Source organism: Delphinapterus leucas, unplaced genomic scaffold (assembly GCF_059928025.1).
Source record: "Delphinapterus leucas isolate spDelLeu-1000000601 "Yukka" unplaced genomic scaffold, BTC_Dleu_Yukka2 spDelLeu_asBTCV2_sq25, whole genome shotgun sequence".
Lineage (NCBI taxonomy): Eukaryota > Metazoa > Chordata > Mammalia > Artiodactyla > Monodontidae > Delphinapterus > Delphinapterus leucas.
Genome location: NW_028322234.1, coordinates 5,976,843 through 6,002,368, shown reverse-complemented (window position 1 = coordinate 6,002,368; position 25,526 = coordinate 5,976,843). Strand labels below are relative to the sequence as shown.

The 25,526-nt window shown below is 50.9% G+C and overlaps 1 protein-coding gene across 21 annotated transcripts in view; it reads left to right on the top strand.

Annotated features, from left to right (window-relative positions):
• Positions 1-25,526, top strand: part of EPS15L1 (epidermal growth factor receptor pathway substrate 15 like 1) — a 100,012-nt gene that overhangs the window by 57,570 nt on the left and 16,916 nt on the right. For 7 of the 21 annotated variants that reach the window (XM_022558736.2, XM_089905227.1, XM_022558732.2 and 4 more), the window contains 8 exons: positions 1,453-1,617; positions 6,393-6,516; positions 7,418-7,468; positions 8,584-8,720; positions 13,274-13,334; positions 14,345-14,427; positions 20,863-20,995; positions 23,453-23,500. In XM_022558736.2, the coding sequence (XP_022414444.1) occupies positions 1,453-1,617; positions 6,393-6,516; positions 7,418-7,468; positions 8,584-8,720; positions 13,274-13,334; positions 14,345-14,427; positions 20,863-20,995; positions 23,453-23,500 (802 nt within the window). Of the gene's footprint in view, positions 1-1,452; positions 1,618-6,392; positions 6,517-7,417; positions 7,469-8,583; positions 8,721-13,273; positions 13,335-14,344; positions 14,428-20,862; positions 20,996-23,452; positions 23,501-25,526 lie in introns of those variants that run through there. The other 14 variants (XM_022558731.3, XM_022558745.2, XM_022558742.2 and 11 more) reach the window with 9 other exon arrangements.

Sequence of the window (25,526 nt, the reverse complement as noted above, 5' to 3'; positions counted from 1 at the left end):
GGGTGGCTGCCACGAGCAAAGCAGTCACAGAGGGGTGTGCGACCAGCGGTCCCAGGTGTCTGCGCTGCAGTAGTTATTTTCTTTGCTCTCACCCACCTCCCTTTCTTCTTGGAAGCCTTCATTCAGCCTGAAGGTGAAGTGCTGAGAACGCCCCCAGCGTGCGTTCCACCATCGTGTTGACTTTGGCCTGGTGGCGTCTGCTTTGCCTCACCGGCCTTCCACTTCCCCGCCTGAGTGCACATCATTTTTGTGGAGCGGGCGGGGTCTGGGTGAGGACATTAAGTTAACTCATTTGGAGAGAGCCTTGGGTTCAGGACATGCTCTCCCCAGCCTTGGTCCTTGTACAAGCAAGAGGGACAGAGTCCAAGACGCCTTCCAGCACCCCTCTGTCCCCATGCATTGATAGTTTGAAGACCAGCACACCGAGGAGGCCCCATCCTCTCAGGAGCATCGCCCCACATGGGCCCCTGTCCAGGTACCCCTCCCTGTCCCGCTCTGGGGTGAAGGCCTTGAGGCCTGTGGCCGCTGCCCACCAGCAGAGGGAGAGCTCTTTTCCTGCTCCCCTGTATGTAACGGCCAAAGGCCTCCTTGCTGGCCCTTGAGTGTCCCACCTACAGAGTGAGGGTGATGTTTGTTTGACCTTGGCAGTATCTAAATGCGTGTTCGTGCTTCCTTTCTTTTGACTGACTCGATCTCTTTGCTCTTTTTGCCAGTTTACTGGCAAAAGTTGATGACAAACTCAAATCTCAGGGATTTAATGCCATATATTGTGCTTTTTTGTTAATTAATACTTGTAGGGTTATCTTATGTCTTTTCCCTCCCAGCCTTTGGAGTTTATAAAACATAGGTAGGAGCCAAGACATAAATGTATGTTAGTGATAATGATAATGATATTAAAAATGATAGCTGCTGCTTATTAAGGCCCACCCTGCTGGACACCGCAAGAGGGGTTTTACCCGTCATTTCCAGGGCTCCATCTTGGAGAAGAGGAAACAGAGAGGTTAGATCACCAGTGCATACGAGACAGTTAAGATAAAGCTGGGGTGTGTCTGACGTCACAGATTGCCTTCCTTCCCCTGGCCTCACGTGCCTCCTCCAGGAGCAAGGAGGAGCAAATGGGGTAATAAATCCCACGAAGGGAAGTGACCGCTGAATATCACTTTGAATAGATTGTGCATCTGGATTTTGTCCCATTTCACTTCCTTCCGAGTCACCAAATGTCTGAACACTTGCCTTTCTCAGGGACCGCCTGGGGCAGCAGAAGGGTCTCGTCTTGGTTTACAAGCGGTCTCGCGTCTCATAAACATGGCAACGGGGATTGTCTACTCCGTAGATGGGTAATTCAGTTACCATTGTGAATCGTCCGGGGTTGGATGTTAGGAGAAAAAAATGTGTTGCCTAATACTTTTTTCCTAAACCCTACTTGATGCCGACGATGTCTTTATTGTACAGGCAAGAAGCAAGCTTTCCCAGCTGCACGAAAGCCACCAGGAAGCCCAGAGGAGTCTGGAGCAGTATGACGAGGTGCTCGACGGGGCCCACGGCGCCAGTTTGACCAACTTAGCAGAGCTGAGCGAGGGCGTCTCCCTGACAGAGAGGGGCGGTTTTGGAGCCATGGTAAAGGTTGAATAAATGTAAATGTAAAGGTCCTGGGATCAGGCCCCACACTGGGATCAGAGAAGGCCCTGCCCGCTTGATCCAGCACTTGCCAGCCTCGATTCTGTTCAAGTGCAGGGTGTTTCTTGTTTTCGCTGCTGCTTTGCGTGTCCCCACCAGCCCTGCAGCCTGGCGTCCGGGGCCACACTCCATCCTGGTGTCTGGGACAAAGCCAAGGATAGGCCTGAATCCTTTCTAAGACCAGTTTGTAAAGACCTCCATCTCCGTGAGCTGATCACCGGAATTTGGAGGGCTTCCCAAACTTAACCAAAATTGGATCAACTCTCATACATTGTGAAACCCCGCATCCTACTAATTGGGAGTTTGGAGGAATGTGTGTGTGTGTGTGTGTGTGTGTGTGTGTGTGTGTGTGTTTCTGTGTTTCTACAAGGAGCACCTTGAAAATCACACGTATAGGTAAAGATCAAGAACAATGACAGCCCTCCTGGGGTGTTGCTGTATCACCTACGAATTGGCCTCTCTCCTGAAATCTTGGTCACGTTTGAGACTTTGGCACTTGGGTTCAAACCTCATGACCCTGGGGGTGCTGGTGAAGGCCCGGCCTCTTAGGTTTCTGCAGGCCCTCAGGCTGCTGACATCCAGCAGTGTTACTTTGTCCTTTGTTCTTGCCAGAGTTGGCCGTAGCAGCCCTGAGCCCTGGCGTGTGCCGTTTTGCAGTTTATTCTGGCTGACGAGAGTGTCTTTGTGCATCTCTGTGCTGTTGCGGGAGCCAGTGGGATGCTGTTGGTCTCGGTGGTTTCGTCGTGCTCTGCTCCCAAAGCCTTTCACCGCACGCCCCGCACTGACATCTCTCTCTCCCAGGCTCTTGCTCCTGGCCCTGTTTGCCTCATGGATTCCTTCCCCTCCTTGTAATAATTCAGCCTCTCTGTCTCTCTTCATGTGAGGCTCGGCTCTTTCTGTGCATTTCTTGACATGTTTCTTTTCTCAGTAGCCAAGTACTCAGTCCCAAGGATTTATGGGGAAGCTTACGCCTCCTCCCCCCGGATTGCAGAAGACCTGTTGGTGTTCTCATCTGTCTCCTGTCTCTGGCCGTCACTGCCTCCCTCTGCCATTCACACATTCCTTTCCTCAGGGAATTGTAAACGAGTGAATTCCATATCTGCTCCTGGGCCCGTTGTCAGCTTCGTCAGCTTTACCGTCTAAATAGAGACTGTGAACGTTCCTTCTTCCTGAACCGAGTGAGGCAGAATTTCCTGCTTGGCTGTCTGTCTCAGAGTGTGCGTTTCAGCTTCTTAGCCCCGCTCTTATTCTTCCCTCTGTCACTGGTACCCTCACACGGCTCTTGGCTTGCCCTGTTCCGTCTTAGTTCACGGAACAGCTCACTTTTAAACCCTCTCGCAGGCTTTGATAAGATTGGTTTTCTTGGATAAAAAGTTGACAGTGAAGTGGCAGTTTGAAAGCAGCATGGGACTTCCCTCCCCTCTCCTGCCTCCCACAGATTTTTTTACCTTTATTTTTATTCATCTCATTAGTGGGCACAGTTTACATGATAGTCAATTCATCTTGAAACGTGGACGTCGCATATGTTACGTAGAAACTCAAAACCAGTGTTTGAGAGAAAAACTATTTTTATCTTGTTGTACAAATACAGTTTTTAAAGCACTTTTCGGTTTGTTTCCATTTCTTAATAAACACTTTGAAGAGGGCTTTTTGTTTACTCCTGGACATTTCAGGACTGCTCCGGAGGAGAGGGACCTCTCTTAGTTCTCTTTGAGGGGATGAAAGTGAGGAGTTTAGTTTCTTGAGAACAAGTGTAACCAAAGAGGTGCGTCTAGAACTTTCTAAGTCTGGGCGGTTTTACTAAAGTTACTAAGTTTAGTGTTAGGCTCACATGATTTTACTTTGTCCAAGACAGCAGGATTCTTAAAGCCATATTTATTTCTTATCTGTCATCCACTGATGAGAATACTGGCCTCTTGTCCTTGGAGTCAGCACTCAGCCAACCGGTCTACTAGAGAGAAGGTAATAAATCATCCCAGACTTCAGTCTCGCCGAGAACTCATCATGAAAGAAGGGCTTGTCTGTCAACATCCAGCCCCTGGAGTGCTGGAGCCAGTTTTATTGACTCTCCAGAGCCGATTATTAAATAGGAATTTTGTAAGCTGTTATTCAACCTTTGGTAACTGGACGTCAACCATGGTGGGAGTAGCTACACCATGGGAATTGGCAGAGGCTAACAATCAGGGCTTTTTTTTTTTTTTTCCCCCAGAGCGCTGGTTCATCAGCACACCACTGCCTAGCCCCCATCTAAAGGGAAGGAATGTCACAGAATGTCACCTAGATGCCCTTTCAGAGTTGTCATGTCTGTTTCCCAAGAAGTGCAGTAATTAAGACCAGAACTCATTGTTCGAGGTGTTCTCCCTCTGCCATGGGTGGGATCGTTCACCCCGTGCTTGGCAGCTGCACTTGCATCTCCCAAGTGGGCAGATGGCTCCGTGCTCATTGGCAGGAGGTCAGTGGATGGTGGAGTTTACGGCCTCTCTGCACCAGGGGAAATCTAGTTTTCTGCTCTGGATCTGTGAAATGGAATCCAAACCACCTGTGGTTACCCTAACCACATGAATCCTGCCGGGGTCTTCTTAGGCTTCTCCTTTGAAGGGGAGGGAGCGGTTGCTGCCTTAGGCAAACAGTTGCTCCTGAGAGAGAGATTGCAGACTTGACTTTCTGCTCAGGGGATTTCGGGCCAGACCCCCCAGTATCAGTCTCTTCTCTGCCATTGTCCACTGTTACTTGTCAGTCTTCCAAGTGGCAGTTGAAAACATTATAAAAACAAAAACAAAACAACACAACCAATTTGTACGTCAGTGCTAATTAAAAACTAAATAGAAGCTTCCACACCGAGGCCAAGTTGTCATTCTTAACTCACTACTTTATCCACCTCATACATCATCTCTCTCTGTTCTTCTGGAACAGATACGTTCCTTCCCCTGGGCTGCAGTGCGAGAGGTTTATTTTCCACACCGGCCTCCTGGCTTCCTTAGATTAGGACTTCTCCATCACGTTGATCTGTGTCTCAGAACCCCATTGGGTGCTTGCTGGCGCGGGCATGTCACAGTAGTTAGCAGTACGACGTCCTTACTGAGTCCTTGCCCTGCTGCCGGACACGGTGCTTTCAGACATCAGTACTTACTTGCCTAAGAACTGGCTTATTTTCCCCACCTTGGGAAACCCTGTGGTTGGAGGCTCCAGATAATCTTTCTCAGGTAAGGAAAATCGTTCCGTATTCATCAGAGGGCAGGGGTGTTGGTCAGTCCTTCGGAAGCCTTGGGCTTCCTGTTAGCCTGTTGCCTCTGAGATCCGTCCTGCTCCCTGAAGTCAACTGGCCCAGGGTGGTAGGAGCCTCGTCAGGAATCTTCCTTTGGCCCCTTTGACGTCATTGCCCTGTATTTTCACGGAAGCCCAGCTCTTTAATCATTTGGTTTTGGTCAGTTGGAATAATGGCTGAGTTTGCCAGCCCCGAGGTTGCTGACACATTTGCCAGATTCAGTGAGGATGTTGTGCTTTTTAACATCATAGTGAAACCTTCATGTTTTCACTGAGGGTGTGTCTTCATTAACCAAAATATCTCAGTATTTCTGAACCAAGTACACCATCCCTATGTGTACTGTGAAGCCTCTCCCCAGCCCTTTCAGGTCATTTTCCACTATAAAGACGTGCTCTTCAAAAGCCAGTTTTTTTCCCTTCTGATTTAAATATTCTTGTTTGTTTCTAGAAATAAGCACTTTTTTAAAAAAATGCAAAGTGTTGCATGTGCTCTAGTAGTTCTAACTGCGTAAGCACTCATTTCCTCTCAGGATGTAAATAGCCAGCATGTTTCTTGGTGTGGAAACGGCATTTTTTTAAATGCCCACGTAGGTAACACACTCTGAGAAGGTGTTTGAGGGAGGCACACCTTTGAACAAGGCCTCTAGCTGCAGTCGTTGGTGGCTCGTTACATTTTCTTTCTGACATTTCCAAAAACATGACTTTTTTTCTGACTCGATTTTTTTGTTTTAATTGTGGTAAAAGGCACGTAACGTAGAATTTACCATCTTAACCATTTTTCATTATACAGTTCAGTAGTGTTAAGTTTATTCACATTGTACCACTAAGCTCCAGAACTTTTTCATACCCATTAAACAATAACTCCCCCTCCCCCCTCCCCCAGTCCCTGGCACCCACTATTCTGCTTTCTGTCTCTATGAATTTGATGTCTCTAGGGACTTCATGTAAGTAGAATTACACAATATTTGTCTTCTTGTGACTAGCTTCTTTCACTTAGCATGATGTGTTCAGGGTTCATCTGTGTTGCATGTGTCAGAATTTCCTTTTTAAGGCTGAATAGTATTCCATTGTACGTACATACCACATTTTGCTTATTCACTCATCCATCAGTAGGCGCTTGGGTTGCTTCCACTCAATGATTTTTAAATAAACTTTTTAATTTTAGAAGACTTACAGAAAAGTTGCAGAGATGGTACAGAGAGTTCCCATGTACCCCACACCCAGCTTCTCCTATTATTAACATCTTATACGGTACATTTATCATAACTCATGAACCATTGTCGACATGTTATCATTAACTAAAGTCCATCTTCTATGGTTTTTTAGAAAAATTACTCTCTTTAGGGTCACATCATTTACAGGGAAAATATACCAGTTAGGTATAGAATTCCGTACTTTGCTTTAAATCTGAAATAATTAAATCCCTGTCCTGTCTCTTCACAAAATTATAGGACGATCCTTTCAAAAATAAAGCCTTGTTATTTAGCAACAACGCCCAAGAATTGCATCCGGATCCTTTTCAGGCAGAAGACCCCTTCAAATCTGACCCATTTAAAGGAGCCGATCCCTTCAAAGGTATCTCATTTGGCACCCACTTTATCGTTGAAAGGCTGTTTTGTGCCCCCCTGGGGTTGTCCAGCGACTAGAACAGTTAGGAGGAAAGAAATTCTTTGAGCCTAATGGGCCTCTTGAGTTTTTCACCCCACCTGGTTATCTAAAGAGCTATGGTGTTGAGGGGAGGGGGTGGGAAGAGCTCCAGGCTCACCAAGAGACATCCACGTTCAAGGGCGGCCTGCTTGGCCCTGAGACTCTGCATGCTTCAGTTCCCATCCACCTCTCGGGATTGATAAGATAATCAGACATAGTGGTGATTATGGAACCACCTAGTAAACAGCAGATCCCCCCACATAAACATCTAAGGTCTTAACGTGGTGAGTTCATCCAGATCCACACACGAGTCAAGAATAAGAAGAATTCTAGAAACAAGATTTCCTAAGTTCTTCAGTTTTTGCAGAGCAAAACAGTATTTCCAAGAAGGCTATCTGTACTTTTCTGAGAAAAATGCCAGGGCAGGGAGAGGGCAGAGGGAGTGCCTTTCCAGTTTCAGATTTGGAGTGGAAGCACCTTAGTTCTGAGAGATGAGCCAGGCAGCTCCCGAAACTCAGATGTGCCATGCGGCTGAGGGTGGGGCAGCTCCGGGGTCCCAGGTTCTCGGAGCCCTGGGAAGTGTCGGGGAGGGGCAGGGGTGAGACAGGAGAGTAAAGCACTGTGTAGAAAGAGAGAGTGAATTCAGGCTTGCCCTACATTTTCCTTGATTTGGGCCCGTGTTGAGCAGCCAACAATACTTTTCATTTTATCTTAGTTGTCCTCGCCATGACAAACTGCCTTAGTCAGTGGCTGCCCCTGCTTCCCCACTTTGCTCTGCCAAGGTCATTTCTACCATAGACCTGAACGGTCCTCTCTCCTCTAAATCCAGGTGACCCGTTCCAGAGCGACCCCTTTGCCGAACAACAGACGGCTTCAACAGGTAAAAAAAAAAAAAAAAAAAAAAGCCTAAGCCTTTGTTAAAAGAAACATTTTGTGGACTGGCTCTCAGAATATTCCCATTCCTAGTTCAGGTTGAGGGAAATGGGGAAACACCTTGCAGCCTCCTTTGCCAGGTCAGTTTCTGAAGGAACCTCCATTGTCCCTCCCTTTCACAGTCTGGTGCCCCTTCTTGCCAGTCGCACAGCATGATGAGAATTAGAACTAGAAAAGAAGCCCCTGATAGCTAGGCCACTGTTTGGACACTTGTGCCCACTTGTGTCACCTGTGGTGGCATCAGGGTGTCCCGTTGGTACCCACATGCGGTGGCACTTCTGCCCACACATACCAGGGAGTGGACTGGGAAGGACAGCATCGCATTGCATAAAAGCCTAGCATCTTGTTCCCTGCTGGTGATGGTGGCTTGCCCCTCCTATAGTCACCAGGCCCACACCTCACGTTCGAGGAGAATGAACGTACCCTGGGCGTGGTGTTGGGATCTTGCTGCCTATTTATCTAATTTTTCCCCTTGTATTCGTTTTTTCTATTGAGGTGAAATTCACATAACACAAAATTAACAAATTCACATAACACAGATTAACCACATTTCAGTGACGTTTAGTTCATTCACTGTGTTACGCAGCCACCACCTCTGTGTAGCTCCAGAACATTTCCATCACCCCAAAAGGAGACCCTGTCCCCGTGAGCAGTCTCCCTAGTCCCACTCTCCAGCCCCTGCTTTCTGTCCTTATGGATTTACTCATTTTATTTGTTTGTTCATATTATTTTGAAATCAAGTGTTATTGAGAGGTATAATTAACACACAACAGAACTCACCCATTTTAAGTGCAGAAGTGGACAAGTTTTGACAAATGTGTATAGTTGTGTGAGAGAGAGAACATTTCCATTGTCCCAGAAGGTTCCCTGGTCTCCCCCACCCCCTACCCCCCCAGGTCTCTGGCAACCACTGACCTGCTTTCTGCCACTACGGTTTGTACCTTTTCTAGACTCTCATGTAAATAGTGCCAGTCAGTTGTGTGTTCTTTTATATTTGGGTTCTTTCACTAGGCATAATGTTTATTCATGGGGCATTTTTTTTCTTCTTTCCAAAACACCTAGATCCATTCGGAGGGGATCCTTTCAAAGAAAATGACCCATTCCATGGCTCTGCCCCCGACGACTTCTTTAAGAAACAGACAAAGAACGACCCATTTACCTCAGACCCATTCACGAAAAACCCTTCCTTACCTTCAAAGGTGAGTGACCCCGGAAAGGCTGCCTTCTGGTGCTGCCCGTGTGCATACTCTGCATGTGTGAAGGCAGCCCTTTCCATTCCCCACCCTCTGTGGACCGAGTCAGGGCCTCCATCACTCAGACCGTGAGTGCTAAGCCTGATGAACGAGGGCTGTGCAAGGCCAGGGGATTCCCCAGGGGCTGGCTCAAAGGCCAAGCCTCGTTACTGCATAGCAAGGTGACCCTTTCTGCCGATCCCTCCAGAGGCTTGTCCCACGAAGCAAGGTGTCACATCCAGCAGTCCAGTGAGCCCAAGTCAGGGCGGGCTGTGTCCTGAACAGCTGTCACTCCTCTGTCCCTTTCTGTACCCCTTTACTTCAGCTCAGGCCCACCTGCTGGGTTCTCTGCTCTGTCGCCTGCCCCCAGTGCCACTCCACCTCCCAATAAAGACAAAATAGAGCACCACACACTCCCACAGGTTTCCATGTGACTGCTCCTGCCATCTTCCTAGTGCAAAGCACTAATGGTGACATTGGCATCAGCCAGCCTCAGTGGGTCCCCGCCATGGCAGGAAGAAGTCCAGACCCACAGCCTGGCTGCACTTAGTGTGCTCCCCCGCCCCCCAGCAAGTAGTAAACCGTACCTTTTGCACGTTAGACTCAACAGACTGGTTTAAATTGGTGTAAATGAGGATTTAAAAAGCAAAAAGTAACTTTGTGATTGAATAGAGAATTTTTGTGTCTAAGTGAGGGCAATGTATAGCCTTCCTTCACGTTCTAGGCTGCATCTCTGTCCCCACCTTACCCATTCCCTAGTTTTTCACTTCTCCATGGACCTACTGGTATGTATCACTGGCCCCAGAGCTCCTTGAAGGCAGGGATTAACCCGTAACGTTTCTATCTGCGAGACCTGTCATGGGATCCCCCCCTTTCATCGCTGGTGTTGGTGGTCTGTGTTATCTGCGTTTATCAATTTTGTCGATCTTTTCCACGAGCCAACTTTTGGCTGTGTTAATTTTCTCTCCTCTTTGTTTCCTGTTTCACTGATTTCTGCTCTTCATTATTTCCTTCCTCCCACTTTGCTCTTCTGTTTCTAACTTCTTAAGATACAGCCTTAGGTCGTTGGTCTTGGATCTTCTTTTCTAATATGAGTGTTTAAAGCTATGCATTTCTTTTGAGGTGCTGCTTTAGCTGCATTCCATCCATTTTGGTATGTTGTATCTTCATTGTCATTCATTTTGAGATATTTTCCAGTTTTCCTTGTGAATGCTCTGTTGAACCTGGATTATTTAAAGTACATTGTTTCATTTCAAGATACTTTTTTTTCCCCCTAGGTATTTTATAATACTGATTTCTAATTAAATCTACTGTTATTAGAGGACATATTTTGCATGTTTTCGGTCCTTTTAGATTTATTGAGACTCGTTTTATGGTCTGTGTTGGTGAACATACTTTGTACACTTGAGAAGAATGTCTATTTGCCGTTGTTGGGTGTAACGTTCTGTAAATGCCAGTTAGGTCAAGGTGGTTGTCCTGATTGTCTATATTTTCTTCCCTTTGGCCACACCATGCGGCTTGCGGGATCTTAGTGCCCCGATCAGGGATTGAACCCAGGCTGCAGCAGTGAAAGTGCCCAGTCCTAACCACTAGACTGCCAGGGAGTTCCCCTTTTTTCCTTTTTTTAAACTGTAAGGTATAGTTGACTTACAATATTGTGTTAGTTTCTAATGTACAGCAGAGTGATTCAGTATACATATATACATATATATATATATATATATATATATATATATATATATACTTTTTCCATTATGGTTTGTTACAGGACTGGTCATCTATTTTTTTTTTTTAAACTAACTCATTTATTTATTTATATTTTTGGCTGTGTTCGGTCTTCGTTTCTGTGCGAGGGCTTTCTCTAGTTGCGGCGAGCGGGGGCCACTCTTCATCGCCGTGCACGGGCCTCTCACTGTCGTGGCCTCTCCTGTTGCGGAGCACAGGCTCCAGACGCACAGGCTCAGTAGTTGTGGCTCACGGGCCCAGTCGCTCCGTGGCATGTGGGATCTTCCCAGACCAGGGCTCGAACCCGTGTCCCCTATATTGGCAGGCAGATTCTCAACCACTGTGCCACCAGGGAAGCCCTGGTCATCTATTTTTATGGTTTTTGTTTGTTTGTAAGCTCTACCAGTTGCTGAGAGAGGAGTGTTAAAATCTCCTATGATTGCAGAATTGTCCATATCCTCCTTAATTCTGTCAAGTTTAACTTCATGTGTTTTGAAGCTCTGTCAGGTGCCTACACATTCATGATTGTTGTGTCATCCTGATGCAGTGACCTTTTTTTCTTTGTAAAGGGTTCCTTTTTTCCTCTGGTGCTTTGTCTTAATATATTTTTATCACATATTAAAATAGCCACCTCATTCTCCTTATGCGTAGTCTTTGCATGATATATCTTTTTTCATCCATTTACTTTCAACCTGTCTGGGAGTTGAAGGATGTCTTTTGTGTCGAGCATGTAGTTGGGCCTTCCTTTTCTATCCAGTCTGGAAATCTCTGCCTTCTAAATGGAGTGTCTAGTCTGTTAACATTTAATGCAATTATTGATATGGTTGGATTTAAGTCTACTATTTTATTATTTACTTTCTTTTATCCTCTGTATTTTATTCCTCTGTTCCCCTTCTTCTGTCTTCTTTTGGATTATTTGAATGTTTTCTAGAATTCCATTTTCTGGTATCTGTTGGCCATTTTTAACCATACCTTTTTTCATTATTTCTTAGAGGTTGCTTTAAGGATTACCATATACACTCTTTAACTTATCATGGGCTACTTGGAATTAATATTATGTCACTTAATGTAAAATGTAGAAAACTTGTAATCATATAGGTCCATTTATCCACCCTCCCCCAAACAGCAGCGTCTCTGTTATAGTTGTCCTATGAATGTAATACATCTAAATATGTTAAACTCCATAAGACAGTGTTTTAATTTTTGCTTTAATCCACTGTATGAATTCTAAAGAGGAAAAATAGTTATGTTCTTCTCTCTGGCTGCCTTAAAGAGCCTCTCTTTACGTTTGCTTTTCAGTAGTTTGTGTAGGCTCTGGATATGTTTTTCTTTGTATTTATGTTGCTGGGCATTTGCTGAAGTTCTCACATCTATAAATTATGTCTTCACCAAATTTGATAAGTTTTCTGCCATTATTTTTTTGAAAAAAAATTTTTTTCTATTCTATTCTCTCTCTCTTCTCTTTGTGGGATTCGAGTTACATAGATGTTAGACCTTTTGCTATTGTCGGTACAGGTCCCTGAGGCTCTGTTTCTTTTCATTCTTTTTTTCTCCTTTTTCTTCAGATTGGGTAATTTCTACTGATTTATCTTCAACTTCACTTACATTTTTCTGTCATTTGCTGGTTAGCTAACCTAGTGAAGTTTTTATTCTAGATATTGTACTTTACATTGTTTGAGAATGTCCATGTTTCTTCTGTATAGTTTCCATTTCTCTACTAAGATATCCTGTCTTTTTATTCATCTTAAGTGTTTTTTCCTTTATCTCATTAAGCACAGTTATTGCTGCTTTAAACTCATCCTCATCTGAGAATTCCAAAATCTGGGTCATCTTGAGATTGACTCCATTGATTGTCTTTTCCCTTGAGAACCGCATTTTTCAGGTTCTCTCTTTATGTTGAATAACTTAAAAATATATTCTATGCATTGTGAGTGCTCTGTTGTGGAGACTGGATTCTGTTGCATTCGTCCAAAGAGTGTGGATGGTTTTATTTCAGTAGGCAACTAACTTGGTGAGACTCATATTGCAAACTCTCCCTCTCTCACCTGTGGTTTCATTCCTGTGGCCTTAGCTGTAGGCTGCTCTGAGTCTGCCAACCCACACACAGTGTAGGGGTGAGCCTGAGACGTGGACAGAGCTTGTCATGGCATTTGGGGCTCCCATTCTCTGCCTCTCCTTTCTAGATCCCGCATCCCTTTCTCATGGCTGTGGTTGTCCTGGGGCTCCCTCCTCTGAGCTTCAGTCCAGAAAGACAGTGAGTTTTCTATTGGAGTCATAGCCCCCCAGTACTCTCAGACTGTAGCTGTCAAAAGGGAAAAGCTTGGAAGTTTCCTGGTCTAGTGGTCTAGTGGTTAGGACTTGGTGCTTTCACTGCCGTGGCCCGGGTTCAATCCCCAGTCGGAGAACTGAGATCCCTCAAGCCAAGCAGCGTGGCCAAGATAAAAAGAACCACAGGAAAAAAAAAAAACAAAAAAATGGAAAACTCAATCTTGTACTGCTTTTTCTGCCAAGTTTCAATTCTTTTCCAAAGTCTTCCTGCTTTGGTTCACTTCCTGGGTCTTCAGGTGATGGCTTTTTTTTTTTTCTTCCAGTTCAGAGTGTTTATAGGTGTTATCTGCGGGAGGGGTTGGTCTGTTGGGATTTAAGTCTGCCGGGATTTAGTTTAAATCATTTTATCCTCCCCAAGGCTGGACAGCAGATATGGTGCATATAGATGTCAAGAAAGTTTGTGGTTGAATGAATGGATGATGAACAAAGGAACTGCTTTTCACTCTCTCCTCTCTCCTTTCACTCAGCTCGACCCCTTTGAATCCAGTGATCCTTTTTCATCCTCCAGTGTCTCCTCAAAAGGATCAGGTGAGACTGATGGCTTATTTTCCTTCTCACTCTTCCTCGGGCAGTGGAACGGCCCACCCATTTCCAAATCTGGTGTGTCCTCAGTGTTTATGTCATTAGTAAGTGGCACCCAGATCCTCGCCTGAGGCAGTGCAGCCAAAGCCATTCCCCTCTGGCTGCTCATCTTTCTGAGCAATAGCTGGCGTCTTACTGGATGGAAAGGAAGCTTGGCGGTAGGGATTAATTTAGTAATAACACCAATGTATTAGTTACTCTTTGCTCAATCCTCCTTATGAATCTTTGGTTCTAACCTCTGGATTTTTTTTCCTAAAGGAATCCAAAGTTCTACTGAGGCTTGTGCTATGGGCACTGGATTTGAGGGAACCTCCCCTCACAGCATAAAGCTCTTAGGTGTGCCTTTAAGGGAGGGCAGCGTTTGCGGACTCCCCCTTGCTTTTGGAAACAGGTTCCACTTGGTACTGCCGCCTTGCCTAACATCTTGTGCTTGTTAGTTGCAGAGTTTGATTTCGTAGGTGAACTCGTGGGTTATTATGGACAAATCGCACCACCCACCAAAGGAGAAAGCTCAGCAAAAATCTCTACCTGCAGATGACCTCCCCACATAAATCATATGGGTGGCTGGTCACCTCCCTCTCACTCTGCCCTCCTGATCCAGCAGGACAGACAGCAGGCTCTCCTTCCACAGGGTGCTTGTCACTCCTTTGGTGACGGTGAACAATGCTGGCTTGCAGCACAGCCGCAGGGCAGAGTCCCTCTGGCTCTCCCTGCGCTGACTCTCATGGCCGCAAACCGTCTGGCTGAGCTGCACCAACCATGAGCCAGAGTGGGCAGGGGCAGGGGGCCTTGTTGAGGACTTGCACCCGATTCACCACCCCATCAAACAAACGTGACCTCCATGGATCTCCTGCTTTGGGGGCCATTGAGAACCAAGAGGTGACACTTCCCCCTGCTCCCAGGAGGCGTGTTCTGTGAATGCCCTGTAACTCTTCCTCTGCTGGTGCTGCTTGCAGGTCCCTTTGGAACCTTAGACCCCTTCGGAAGTGGGTCCTTCAATAGTGCTGAGGGCTTTGCCGACTTCAGCCAGATGTCCAAGGTAAAGCCCTTCCCATGGAGCCCCTGTGCCTCTGCCAGTGTCCTTGTGCCTCTTGTCGTGGTCTTGTCGTGGGCTGCCAGGTGTAACTGTTTAATGCCACGTATGTATTTCTTTGGCACCTGTCAAACTCTGAAATGTATTCTCACGTGAGGTCGTGAGTCAGCAGACGGGGTCCAGAAAGTGCCCATGGCTGTGGCTGGACCCACTTCCCTTCCTCCAAGCGAAACTGCCAGAGCCCTGAGTCCCTCCCTGATGTGTAAGCGCCGCGGGCTCCCCGCTACTGCCACTGGTGTCAGATGGCAGTCAGACCTCAGGTGATAAAGTCGTCTCTGTGGCTGAACAAAGTTGCAAAGGTCTTGGGCCCTGAGGGCCAGGCCTGGCGTGCAGCCCGCTGAGGCTGGAACCGTGGGCCTTGGGCCAGAAGGCAGGAGGTGTGTCTGGAGCTGCCCATGGACAGAACCCGAGAAGGATGTGGAAACCGAGGGCTAGGCTCGGTGAATAAATATGCAGGTGAAAAGTGAGCCTTTCAGGAAGGACGATAGGCACTCCTGGTTGGACTGGATGGTGCCTACACGGCCATAGTTACATAAACTGACTGTGGATATAGTCCCACAGATGGTGTTAAAGCTCTTTCGAGAGGGGCTTGGAGGATGGTGCTTAACGTAGCAGGAAGTCAGTCAGTAGATATGTCCAAAATGGACAGATCAAGAAATAAGAGTAGAGGCCCACAACTGAGAGGTAGATTCCAGAAGAAACTGCTAAGAAGTTGAAAATGTTGGCCTAGGCGAGTAGGTCTGCTGTTCTTTGTTCTAACCTTTAGTGTCCCTTGGTTTTGACCGTGAGCCCGTGTTTCTTTTCCAAGAATTAAGGGAAGCAGCGTTAGGTGTGTGCGTCTTGGCCTCGGTGGGTGAGGGTGGGATCCGTCACAGATAAAGCGCTGCGTGTGGCCGCGGAGCCATAAAGCCCTGCATTCTTTGTTGAGTCCACCCTGTCTGTCCCGGCCGCCTGCTCCAGCCCAGGTGTCATGAGCACTGGGGGGCGGCCACATGCAGATACGGTTCCTGTCTCCTCGCTGGTGGGGGTGGGGTGGGGAGGGAGCCCCCCCGGAGTGTGTGGGATGGGCACCCACGGCGGGGAGTCCCGGGCACCGCTCGCCCCGCGTGCCAGCTCCTCAGGGCATCCTGCGTGTTTCCTCCACGTTCACTCAGCCTGAGGGGCGCACGACTGTCTGGGCGCTGAGCACTCGTGGTTAGCAACGTGAGATTGTGGTGCGTGGCTTCCAAGAAACATTTGGGATTTTGTTTATGTTTTCAAAGAAACACGCGAGTATAAACTGTTGAGGTAGCAAATGTAGCTTCTGGCCAGAGGCAGAGCATCTGTTTGCCCATTGGCCGCCGCAGAAGGGAGCCCAGAAGTGCTGGGGTTTCGGCCTCTCTCCTTCCAGTGCCTGGAGGGAATGAGCCTCCATCACTCGTATGGGAACTGTGACGCTGACGGTCGGGGCGCCATCTGGGATCAGCCAGAAGGGACCAGGGCCTGAGATTTGCCCTCATGTTTGCCCGTCACTGCGTGGCTGTTACACACACTCCTTGAGTGGAGCTATGTGTCCTTGTCTTCTGTCCGTGCTTAGCGGGTGGGAAACCATCCCCTGAAATGAGAAAACTTCTGCCACACGGGGGCGGCAGTCTCCGGGGAAGGGCTTCGCACTGTATTCTCAAGCTGGCACAAGTGGGACCTCTCCCTGCGCAAGGCCGAGGAGGGAGTGAGAGCTAGCAGTGCCCCTGAGCTGGGACAAGGACGAGGGCACGAACGGGGTCCTCTGTTTCAAGAAGCCCCTGAGTTGAGGCTGTGTGTGGCGTGGCCAGCCTGGCGGGGCCCCGGATGGCAGGAACGGCCGCGTCTCCCTCCTCCAGGCAGTGCCTGTGTTTCCCGTAGCTGCAGAGACACCCCAGAGCTGGGCAGTTCAGAACCTGGCCCTTCCCTCCTTCTGCCCGTTCTAACCTAAGGTTGCATTTTCCCCTTTCTAATTCCGCTTTCCCTCTCCTTGTTCGCGTGTCCCAGATCAGGCTGCACACACGTGCACTTGCGACTTCAGGGCCAGTGCCCCTTCCTGTTCGTGGCGCTGGGCGGGATGGAGCTGGATGGGGCCGTGGAAAGTTTGTCTCCAGTACTCCATTGTTTTGTTTCCATGATTCCATCAGCTCCTGATCTCATGCCACTTGCCCAACTGAATACAGGGCCCTAACCTCATAGGTCTGTTTTTCCCTTTTGGTTCCCTTTCTGTTTTTCAAGAACAACATTGTGTATATAAATAAAATGCTGAAGGAAATGAAAGTAAGTGGCAAGAAGGTGTTTTTTTTTTTTTTTGACTTCTTGGTTTGTGTGTGTGTGTGTGTGTGTGTGTGTGTGTGTGTTTTAACATCACTATCTTTTCTCCACCTGAGTGGGGTGGGGAGGCAATGCACGCTGGCGATGCATGCTGGCTCCTTTTCTTAACTTCACCCTAAATTAGAGTGTCCTCCCTCTGCCTGGCAGTGCTAGAGGAGAGTGCCAGCCAGCAGTCTGACTCCAGTAGATTCCTTTGGGAGGTTCTCTGGGCTTGCACCCTTCGTTGAGGTCCCTCAATACCCGAGAAGATTTTTCTAGACAGTATTACCTTGCTTTAAAAACACATTCCCCAGAATAGATTTCAGAGAGCATCTGAGAATAAAAACAAGACTCTAACTTAATTATTTTACTCCCGCCCTAAAAAAAAAACCACCTATGAAATACTTGACTGCCCATTGTCAGCCCATTTTCAGTTGTTTTTCAAGCGTGCGTTCCTATTTAGGGCTTTTTTTTTTTTTTTTTTTTAAGTTTAGAGTCGTTTGCTTTAAATCAATTCTTTAAACTGTGAATCTCTTAGAGCTGCTTCTCATATAGTAGCTTTTCTGTCTGTCCTTTTTTCTTTTTCTTTCTTTTTTTTTTGGAGCACACTTCACTCTAGCCCAGCCAGAGAGCCCCTACTGGCTTTACTGAAACCCTTCTAAAAATAGCAACTTTCCCTGAAGCCACAGCCTGAGTAGGAACCAGTCAGGTCCCAAAGGAAGCTTCTTGGGAAACTTCAAGTCATGAAAATTAGGATTCGGAAATGACGCAGGCTTTTTGGTGTCAGAAGTGATATAATTCCCTGCTGTGGGCGAACCAGGCGCTTACAGTTGGAACCCTTTCGCCTTGGAGCGGGCCCACTGGCTCCGTGGGTTTAGACAGACGAGGGGGCGGAGAGCCGGCTTGGCCCGTGGAGTCCCCAGCCAGCCGGGAGGCTCACTGCAGCTCGCGCTCCAGGCTGGGGGTTGCACGGGCTGGGTGGACAAGGGCCCCGTGCACCCCACAACTCTGGGGGGGTCACGTCCAGAGAGCCCTGGGTGTCCCTCTATACCCCTTCCCCAGAGCTGGCGCCTTTGCAGCACCCAAGACAAGAACTGGGGCCCACGCAGGTGCCTCGGGGGCTGGTCGCGCCTCCACTCTGTCAAGATTAGTTTTGATTCCCCCTTGCCCGTCTCAGGTTGTGGCGAGGGTAGCAAAAGTCCTAGAGCCAGGCTGTGTCCTGGGAACGGCAGAAGCAGAGGCATCAGCATTCCCTCGCTCTCCCTGTCCTTAGCCCCCACTGCGTCTTTCCCAACCAGCAGACCCTAACCCACTCACTTTAGAGCTAAGCTGCTGGTCGACACGGCACCTTAGCTCTACTGCTCTCTTCGTCTGGGAAAGGCTCTGTGAATGACGGGAAGCAGCAGAAATGAAGCATCGGTGGCCGATGGAGCGTTTGCAGATTCTTGTGGGTATCCAAGAGAGTTCTAGTCACATCCACATCCTTGGCGTGATAATAATCGTGCTATCTTTGTGCCGATGCAGTCCAGGTGCCAGCTGGAGCAATTTATGCATTACCTTTCGTTTTCTTGCCACAGCCCTGCGAGCTGGGGCCTGTCATTATCGTTGTTTCATAGACGGGGAAACAGAGGCACGGAGCCGGTAGCAGGGCCTCCAGATCCCATCCCAACCACTGTGCTCTGCAGCAGACGTTCTGGAAACTCGAGCAGCAGGTTTTGCAGAGACTCCCAGACTTTTGTACCGAAAGGGACAAGCGTCACAGAGCCTGGGAAAGGGGGGTGGCAGCAGTGGAGGGAGGGACCTCCTCGCTCCATTGCAGCCCTTCTGGCTCAGAGCTTCCCGGTGGGCCCAGGTGGTCTTGGCAGGGAAATGAGTCTTTCCCATTAGACCCCATCCTCCCCAGGGCCTTCTGCCCTGCTCTGCCCCTTGCCTGCATCTGTGCATGTCTCCCTCATGGGCATGAGGACAGTCCCCAGACCTCCCGTGGGGGGCGGGCGGCGGGCTGCCAGCAGCCAAGGGCAGGGCCTGAGAGCCCTGGCCCAGGAGGTGGACGGCGTGGGTTCCCGCCCTGACTCCCCCGCTGAGGTGCTGTGTGACTAGCAGGCTGCATCTCCTCCCCGTGCCTCAGTTTCCCTGTGTATAAGGTAGAAGTGGTGACAGTAGGACTTGTCCCAAGGCCGTTGGGAAGATGTGGTGAGAAGATCAGCGAGCGTCTCCTACCCTGGCGAGTGAGCGTCTACTACCCTGGCGGCCCCAGAGGCTTGTGGGGAGGAACCAGGGCACCCAGTGGGCTTGGCTGAGTGTGCAGCAGCCACTCCGGGCCCCCTCCTCCTCCCTGTGGGCTGGCCGCCTCTCTCCCACCTGAGGCTAGTATCTAGGTACCAGGGGCAGAGGCGGCCGCATCCCCGTCCCCGTGACCGGATCCGGAAGAGGGGGAGCCGCGTCCCCGTGACTGGCATCAGCCCTTCTCCCCACTTCTCCAGTGATGTGTCGGAACCGGATTACCTAAGAAGGTCCCACAAGTGCACTCTTGTGTTCCTGCTTTGTCTTCTGTCCCTTGACCTGCCCCACTGGGGAGGGCATTGCAAGTGCCCCTCCTCACGCAACCCCCACCGCTCCACCCCTGCTGCGTGTGGCCCACCCTGTCCCACTGCGCGTCTCCTTTCCTTTGCTTTTTGAGGACCGTATTAGCATTTTCATTCCCGTGTCCACCAATTCCTTTAGTGTCTAGCAGCTATGAATCTCCTTGCTCTACTTTTTCATAAACGTGGTCTCCCACCTCTGTAGAAAGCAGTCTCCTCCCTTTGGGGTGCAGCTCTGGCTGTCTGTGCTCATCCGTCTGTCGGTGGAGGTTTGTTATGCCTGGTACTGTGCTGGTGCTCCAGGTGAGGGTGCACAGGTAGACAAGTCCCTGCCCGCTGCAGGCAGTTGGCAGGTGTGTGCCCTGTCACTGGCACTTGCCCTTCAGGCAACTTGCCCCAGTTAGGTGGGAGGGGCCTGAGTACCCGTCACTGCGGCGTGATGATGTGTGTCCCGTCAGCTCCCACCAGGATGTCCGAACAGTCAGTTAGTGGGAAGGGGTGTCAGGGAGAGCTCTGGGGGTGGCAGTGAGGTCTAGCCAGTCTCTGAGGAAGAAGAGGGGCTTGAGGTGGACGGGGTGGGCTGAGCCCCCAGTTGGGGACTCTGTATATATGGAGGCCTCGAGATGCGGCACAAGGGGGTTCCAGGCACCGGGGAACTGGCCAGGAGAGGGTTGGGGCAACTGTAGGGATGAAGCTAAAGCCCTGGGCAGTGGCAGGGGGGTAGGGTGGTGAGGGGCTGTGAGGGAGGCCCTGCGTGACTTGAGGAGTGCTTGGAGGTTACCTTCAAGCTTCAGGGCTGTTCAGTGCTACTACCCACCCCCCCATTTACCTAGCTCCCTACCTGCCTGGCAGCTGTACCTTCCCATCTACCCACCTGCCCACCCATCTATCCAGGCATCTCTCTGTTGCTGGTTGACATGGTCCCTCCTGGGTCTGAGGTGGTAGATGTGGAGGTGGGTGGAAGCAGGAGGAGGCTGCGGGAGGGTCCGGGCCAGAGGTGACAAGAGCCCACTGGAGGCAGTGATGGCTGTGCCCACGGGGCTGCGGTGGGCTCTGACCTGAGCCACTGGGTCAGGCAGCCCACGGGCACAGAGAGGGTCTGGTGCCGCTCTGACCCAGCGCCTGACACTGACTGAAGGGGGAGAGGCTGGGCGCATCTCTGAAGTATGAGCAGGAAGCCCAGGGGACCCTGGGGTCAGGAGAGACCTGATATCCCCCTGTGGGTGGCAGGAAGCACCCCACCCCCACCCCATGTCAGAAGCCCATCGAGGCACCGGGCTACTCTCGCCTGCTCTGTGTGTTTGCTGGCTGCTCCTCACTGGCCAGAGGACCCCGGCTGTTGAGGGTGGAGGAAAGTGGGGGGGGCTTGTGAGAGACCCTGGGCCCGAGTGGCGGCCATGCTGTGCAAGCCCGGAGGGCTCGGTGGATGTCCGCTGCCTCCGTGTTAATGATTATTTCTGCCTCTCTTTCGTGTCCTCTCTTACAGCCCCCAACTTCTGGCCCTTTCACCTCCTCCTTTGGAGGGGCAGGATGCTCAGATGACCCCTTTAAAAGTAAACAGGACACTCCCGCTCTGCCTCCGAAGAAACCTGCTCCTCCGCGGCCTAAACCGCCCAGCGGTCAGTACGCTTTCTTCTCTCACAGCCACCCGCCCACCGTCGCCAGGCAGCGGGGGCACTGAGGGCCCCTCCTTTCACCAGCCCAGAGTAGAGCAGACGCTGCAGGGCCTGCACTCAGAGCGGGAGGGTCTCTCCTCCGGCCCGTCGCCTGGGTCCGCACACACTGTGTGCCTGGGACGTGCTTCCCGCCCCACCTGCCCTCGCCTCGTCCTCTGGGCCTCTTGGCTCCGGGCTCTGTGTGGGGCTCCAGGGTGGTCTCCGGAAGGCCAAGAGCTCAGAGCCCTCCTTGCGGTCGGGAGAGCTGCCGCATGGCCCCCGGTTCAGCATGCAGTCGTGGCCCCTCCGGCCTCCCCACCCGACCCAAGCTCTTTCCCAGGTTGGCTCAGGGAGGGCCCAGGGGTGGGGACGGCAGCAGCAGTGGCTGAGGCCTCCACTCAATCCAGTGCCTCCAGACTGGTTAAGGACTTGGGGAGGGGTGGGGGGTGGGGCGTCTACCTTGGCCATGTTTGATGTGAGAGGAGGCAGGATGGCTCGGGGCTCCCTTCTCCTCCGCTCCGGCCCCAGCATCTAGGTGGATGGCTCCGAGCAAGGGGTTTCCTGTAGACTCTACCTCTCATGGCTGCGGTGGTGTGGCTGCTTTCTCTCAGGGGTGAGCCTGGCATGTCCCCCTGAGGATGCTGAGGACTGTTAGCTCATGCAGGGGACCTCTCTTACGTGATGGCGATAGGCCAACAGGCCAGGTTACCAGACTCAAAAGCAGAAAGCTATTGCTCCAAGCGGCAGAGAGATTCACTGCAATTTCCCAGTCCATTTATCTGTCCCCTCTTCATCGTTCGCGCTCATTTCCCAGCAGAGTCACCTATGTTGTCCTTAGACTTCTGGGTGGCCTCAGGAGAACCACAGGCTCCCTCGGTCGCGCCTTCTGTTCCACAGCCTTCCTCTCCCTGGTCCTTTCTGTCGGGGGGACGGTGCTCTCCTTCCCGCCCGAGCTCGCCCTTCCCCGTCAGTCGGCCCCGGGGACTCGTCTTGGCACCTTGTGGTCATCGGTGCAGGCCCCCAAGCTCTCTAGTTTCAAGGGGTCATCAGTCCAAGGCTGGCCAGTCTTCCTACACCTGCCACTGGAGCCAAACAGAGGGGAAAAGCTATTTAAAAATGCTCCCTCTCCCTTTCTGTCACCTGGGCTGGCCAGAGCTTTCTCTCAGGAGTACAGGAACTCCGCCCGCAGGGCCCAGTTTGGCCTCCTTGTGGATGGGTCATGAGAGAAAGCACGACCAACAGGCGGGATGAATTTATAACAGGTTTAATGTGAACTGTGAGCAGAAACACACACATAAAGAGATCGCTTCTGTAAGCCACGCATCAAAGGCATTTATCATAAAACGGGGGAGAAAAGCAAAAACAACAAAGGAATTCCCTTGTGTCTGTGAGAGGCCGCTTATATATACCTTAGAGGCAGTGGCCCTTAGGGAACCCCTGACGGTCTCCTGATGGAATGACATCGGGCCTTCTCACTCTGCCTCAAAGATGGGAGCCACAGCACACCTACACACACGTGCACACGCAGTCACATGCTGCACTCGTGCACACGCTTGCACAGTGCTTGCATACACCTGCATGCACACTGCACACGTGAAAGTACACACACACGAGTGCACACGTGCCCAGCAGCTCGGCATCTGTCGGGCCTCGTGGAGGAGCTGCTCCCCTCACTGGCTGTGGCAGGCGCAGAGCTTCATTCTCGGGGTTTCTTGGAAACACTCATCTCAGCCTCCTCCCCTTCCCTGAACCAATGCTGGGTGCTTTTGAACTTGCCCTCCGCTGTCACCTCCCCTTGTGTCTCCCTCTGCGAGCCTCTCCACCCCGCCTTGGCTTCTGCTTTCAGTGTGCCGTGGACTTAGAAAGCAGAGCCCGCCAGAGGCACGGCTCACCTCCTTGGAGCTGACTTCAGGGCTCGGGCTTTTTAGAGCGCTGTCCACGTTTGGGCAGGTTTGGCCCTGTATGCCGGGGGTCTCAGGCTGCCTTTGCTCGTGGCTTTGGGCTGCCGCAACCTTGCTGTGCCACAGCCTGCTAGGGTGCCGGGTGCCCCGAATATCGTCTTCACATCACAGCCCTCAAGGTGCACGTGCATGACTGTTAGCTTGCCAGATTCTAGCAAGACCCGCAAAGACGGGGCAGGCACCATGATGCCCTCTTACCGGAACTGGAAAGGGAAGTGAGAGAGGTCACGTGTGGCCCAAGGTCACGCAGCAAGGTGGTAGCAGGACCAGCCCTGGACCCAGGGACCACCACCGCCCCCCTGCCGGCCTCCCACCCCCATAGACAGCTGTAGTGACAATCAAGCTGTGAGGTTCGGGTGCTCTGGACAGTAGTCAGCTTGTGTGCAGTGCTTAATCTGTGAGTGGCCACAATGTGTCTGCGTAGAGGCCTAAATGTCTCTCATCTGATTCTCTTACCTAGAAGCAGTGGCTGAACAGGAAATCCCTGCGTTGTACACACTGCTGGGTGGTAGGTACACACTGTGTGGCGGGTGCCCCTGGAGCACTTCCAGTGGTGTTTCTGCTGTGATTTCATACTAACCTCTAACAACCTGGAAATTGCTGGCTGTGCCGATGCCGATGTACCCGCGAGGGACACCTGACCCAGCAGGTGGATGTAGGTGGGTGGGGGGCGTTTGGCTCTTTGAGGGATGCGCAGGAAGGTGTCCACCCCACGCTGCTTCCCTGATTGAGGGAATTGGAGCCCAGCTGTGCACCCTGCTCTCCCCTCCCCCATCCAGGCCGCAAGGAGCAAGGCCACTTAAACCGGAGCCGCCTGGCAGTTATCTGGTTCTTAGCAAGACGGGTCAGCAGAGGAGAGTTGGAGGAAGTCCCACTCAGAACGGTTGTTATGAAAGCATCAGGCCTGGCTCTTGTTCTCTTGGCTGCTAAAGATGAGAAGCAACCAAGAAGATGTCCAGCTGTTGTTGTCGTTGTTTTTGTAAGAAAACAAAAGTCCAGCAGTTTGCAAGGGAGGGGATGGAATGTGCTTTTCTGCTCGTCTTGCTGACCCAGCCTTTTCCCGCTTTGAGGGGCCGTGTGGCCAGCACGTGGCAACGCCGGGCAGTCACGCTCAGGGGCCATCCTGACACGTGGGGGAGCATTGGTCCCAGGCGGCTGAGCCGGGAGGAGATGAGGCAGGTACCCTGCTCCCGGGGACGTGTGGCCCTGGCGGTCGAGCTGTGATCCCGCGAAGGTAGGCGAGTGGACAGTCCAGCCTGCTGCGTGATAATGATTTTTCTCACAACCCACACACACAGCTTCATACCTGCACTCCAAATACCAAGAGGAAGGAATGGGCTGTTCTGTAACCCTCGCCGCCCCGCATGTGAAATGGGTCTGATTGGCCACATTCCCACTTGAGGCTGGTCTGCAGGGGACCCAGAGGTTTCTAGAACCCTGCCAGGCCTTTGCGTCTGGAGTCGACTCCGATGTGTGAGGCCAGGACAGGCGAATCTGATGCCATATCCCTCCAGCATCTGGGCCACCTGTCCCACTAGAATCCCGAGAGGCTGTGTGATCAGGATGGTTTCACGTTCCAGCCGCTTCCATTTCCCTGAGGGGCTCTGGGCAAGTGTCTTAACCTCGCCGAACCTCAGTTTCCCTGCCTGGACATGGGACCAACTCTGGCCTAGCATGTGGCCTCTCTGGTAAGTGCCTTGCACAGTGATTACCATGATGGGCATGGTGTGCATCCCCCAACCCATCCCCAGGGTACAGAGACCAGGACTCGGGGTCCTCCTTCCCTAGCTCCTTTCCCGGGAAAGACAGAGGCTGGGCCTGAGGTGGACATATGCGTACAGGGATTTATCAAGGGATCCTTTTCCCCCATGAGATTGCAGTTTAGCAGAAACCTTTGCAGTTGAAAAAAAGTCAGAGCGTGGGTAGTTGAACTTCAAAGAGGTCTCCAGGGTCCCCTCTGGCGAAGCTCAGCTGTCGTCACTCATGGGACCAAATGCACGTTTGGGTCTGAGTTACTCCTGGTGTTTGGGGTGCCATCTCTTGTGTACCAGCGGCTTCAGTTTTTACATTCTGTGGGAGCTGGTTTTTTGTTTGTGTTTTTAAGCTTGATTAAAGGTTAACTGACATGCGACAAACAAACGTATATAAGCATCAGCCTGTGCAGTCACGGTGGGGATCCTGCCAACTGGGACCCTCCCCAGGGTTCTCTGGGAAAGAGTTCTGGTGCCATAGGTGTGTGACCGGCGCAGCCCGCGGCTGGCCGTCTGCTCTGACCCAAGCCAGAAAGTGGACCTTTGGGGGCTGTCAAGAATCGCCCTCTGTGGCATGTGCACGGAGCTTTGGCATCAGCGCTGAGTTCTCTGTGCCTGGAGGTCTTTTCTAGAAAAGTCTATCAAGGTATGAAATGACCAGCAGGTGTCTGTTTGGGGTAGAGAGAATTGGTTTCTTCTAGGCAGATGCAAAACAGACCGTTCTGGCAGCCGCCGAAACCTGTCAGTTAGAGTTAGCGCTGGCACACCTCCCCCAGGTAAACA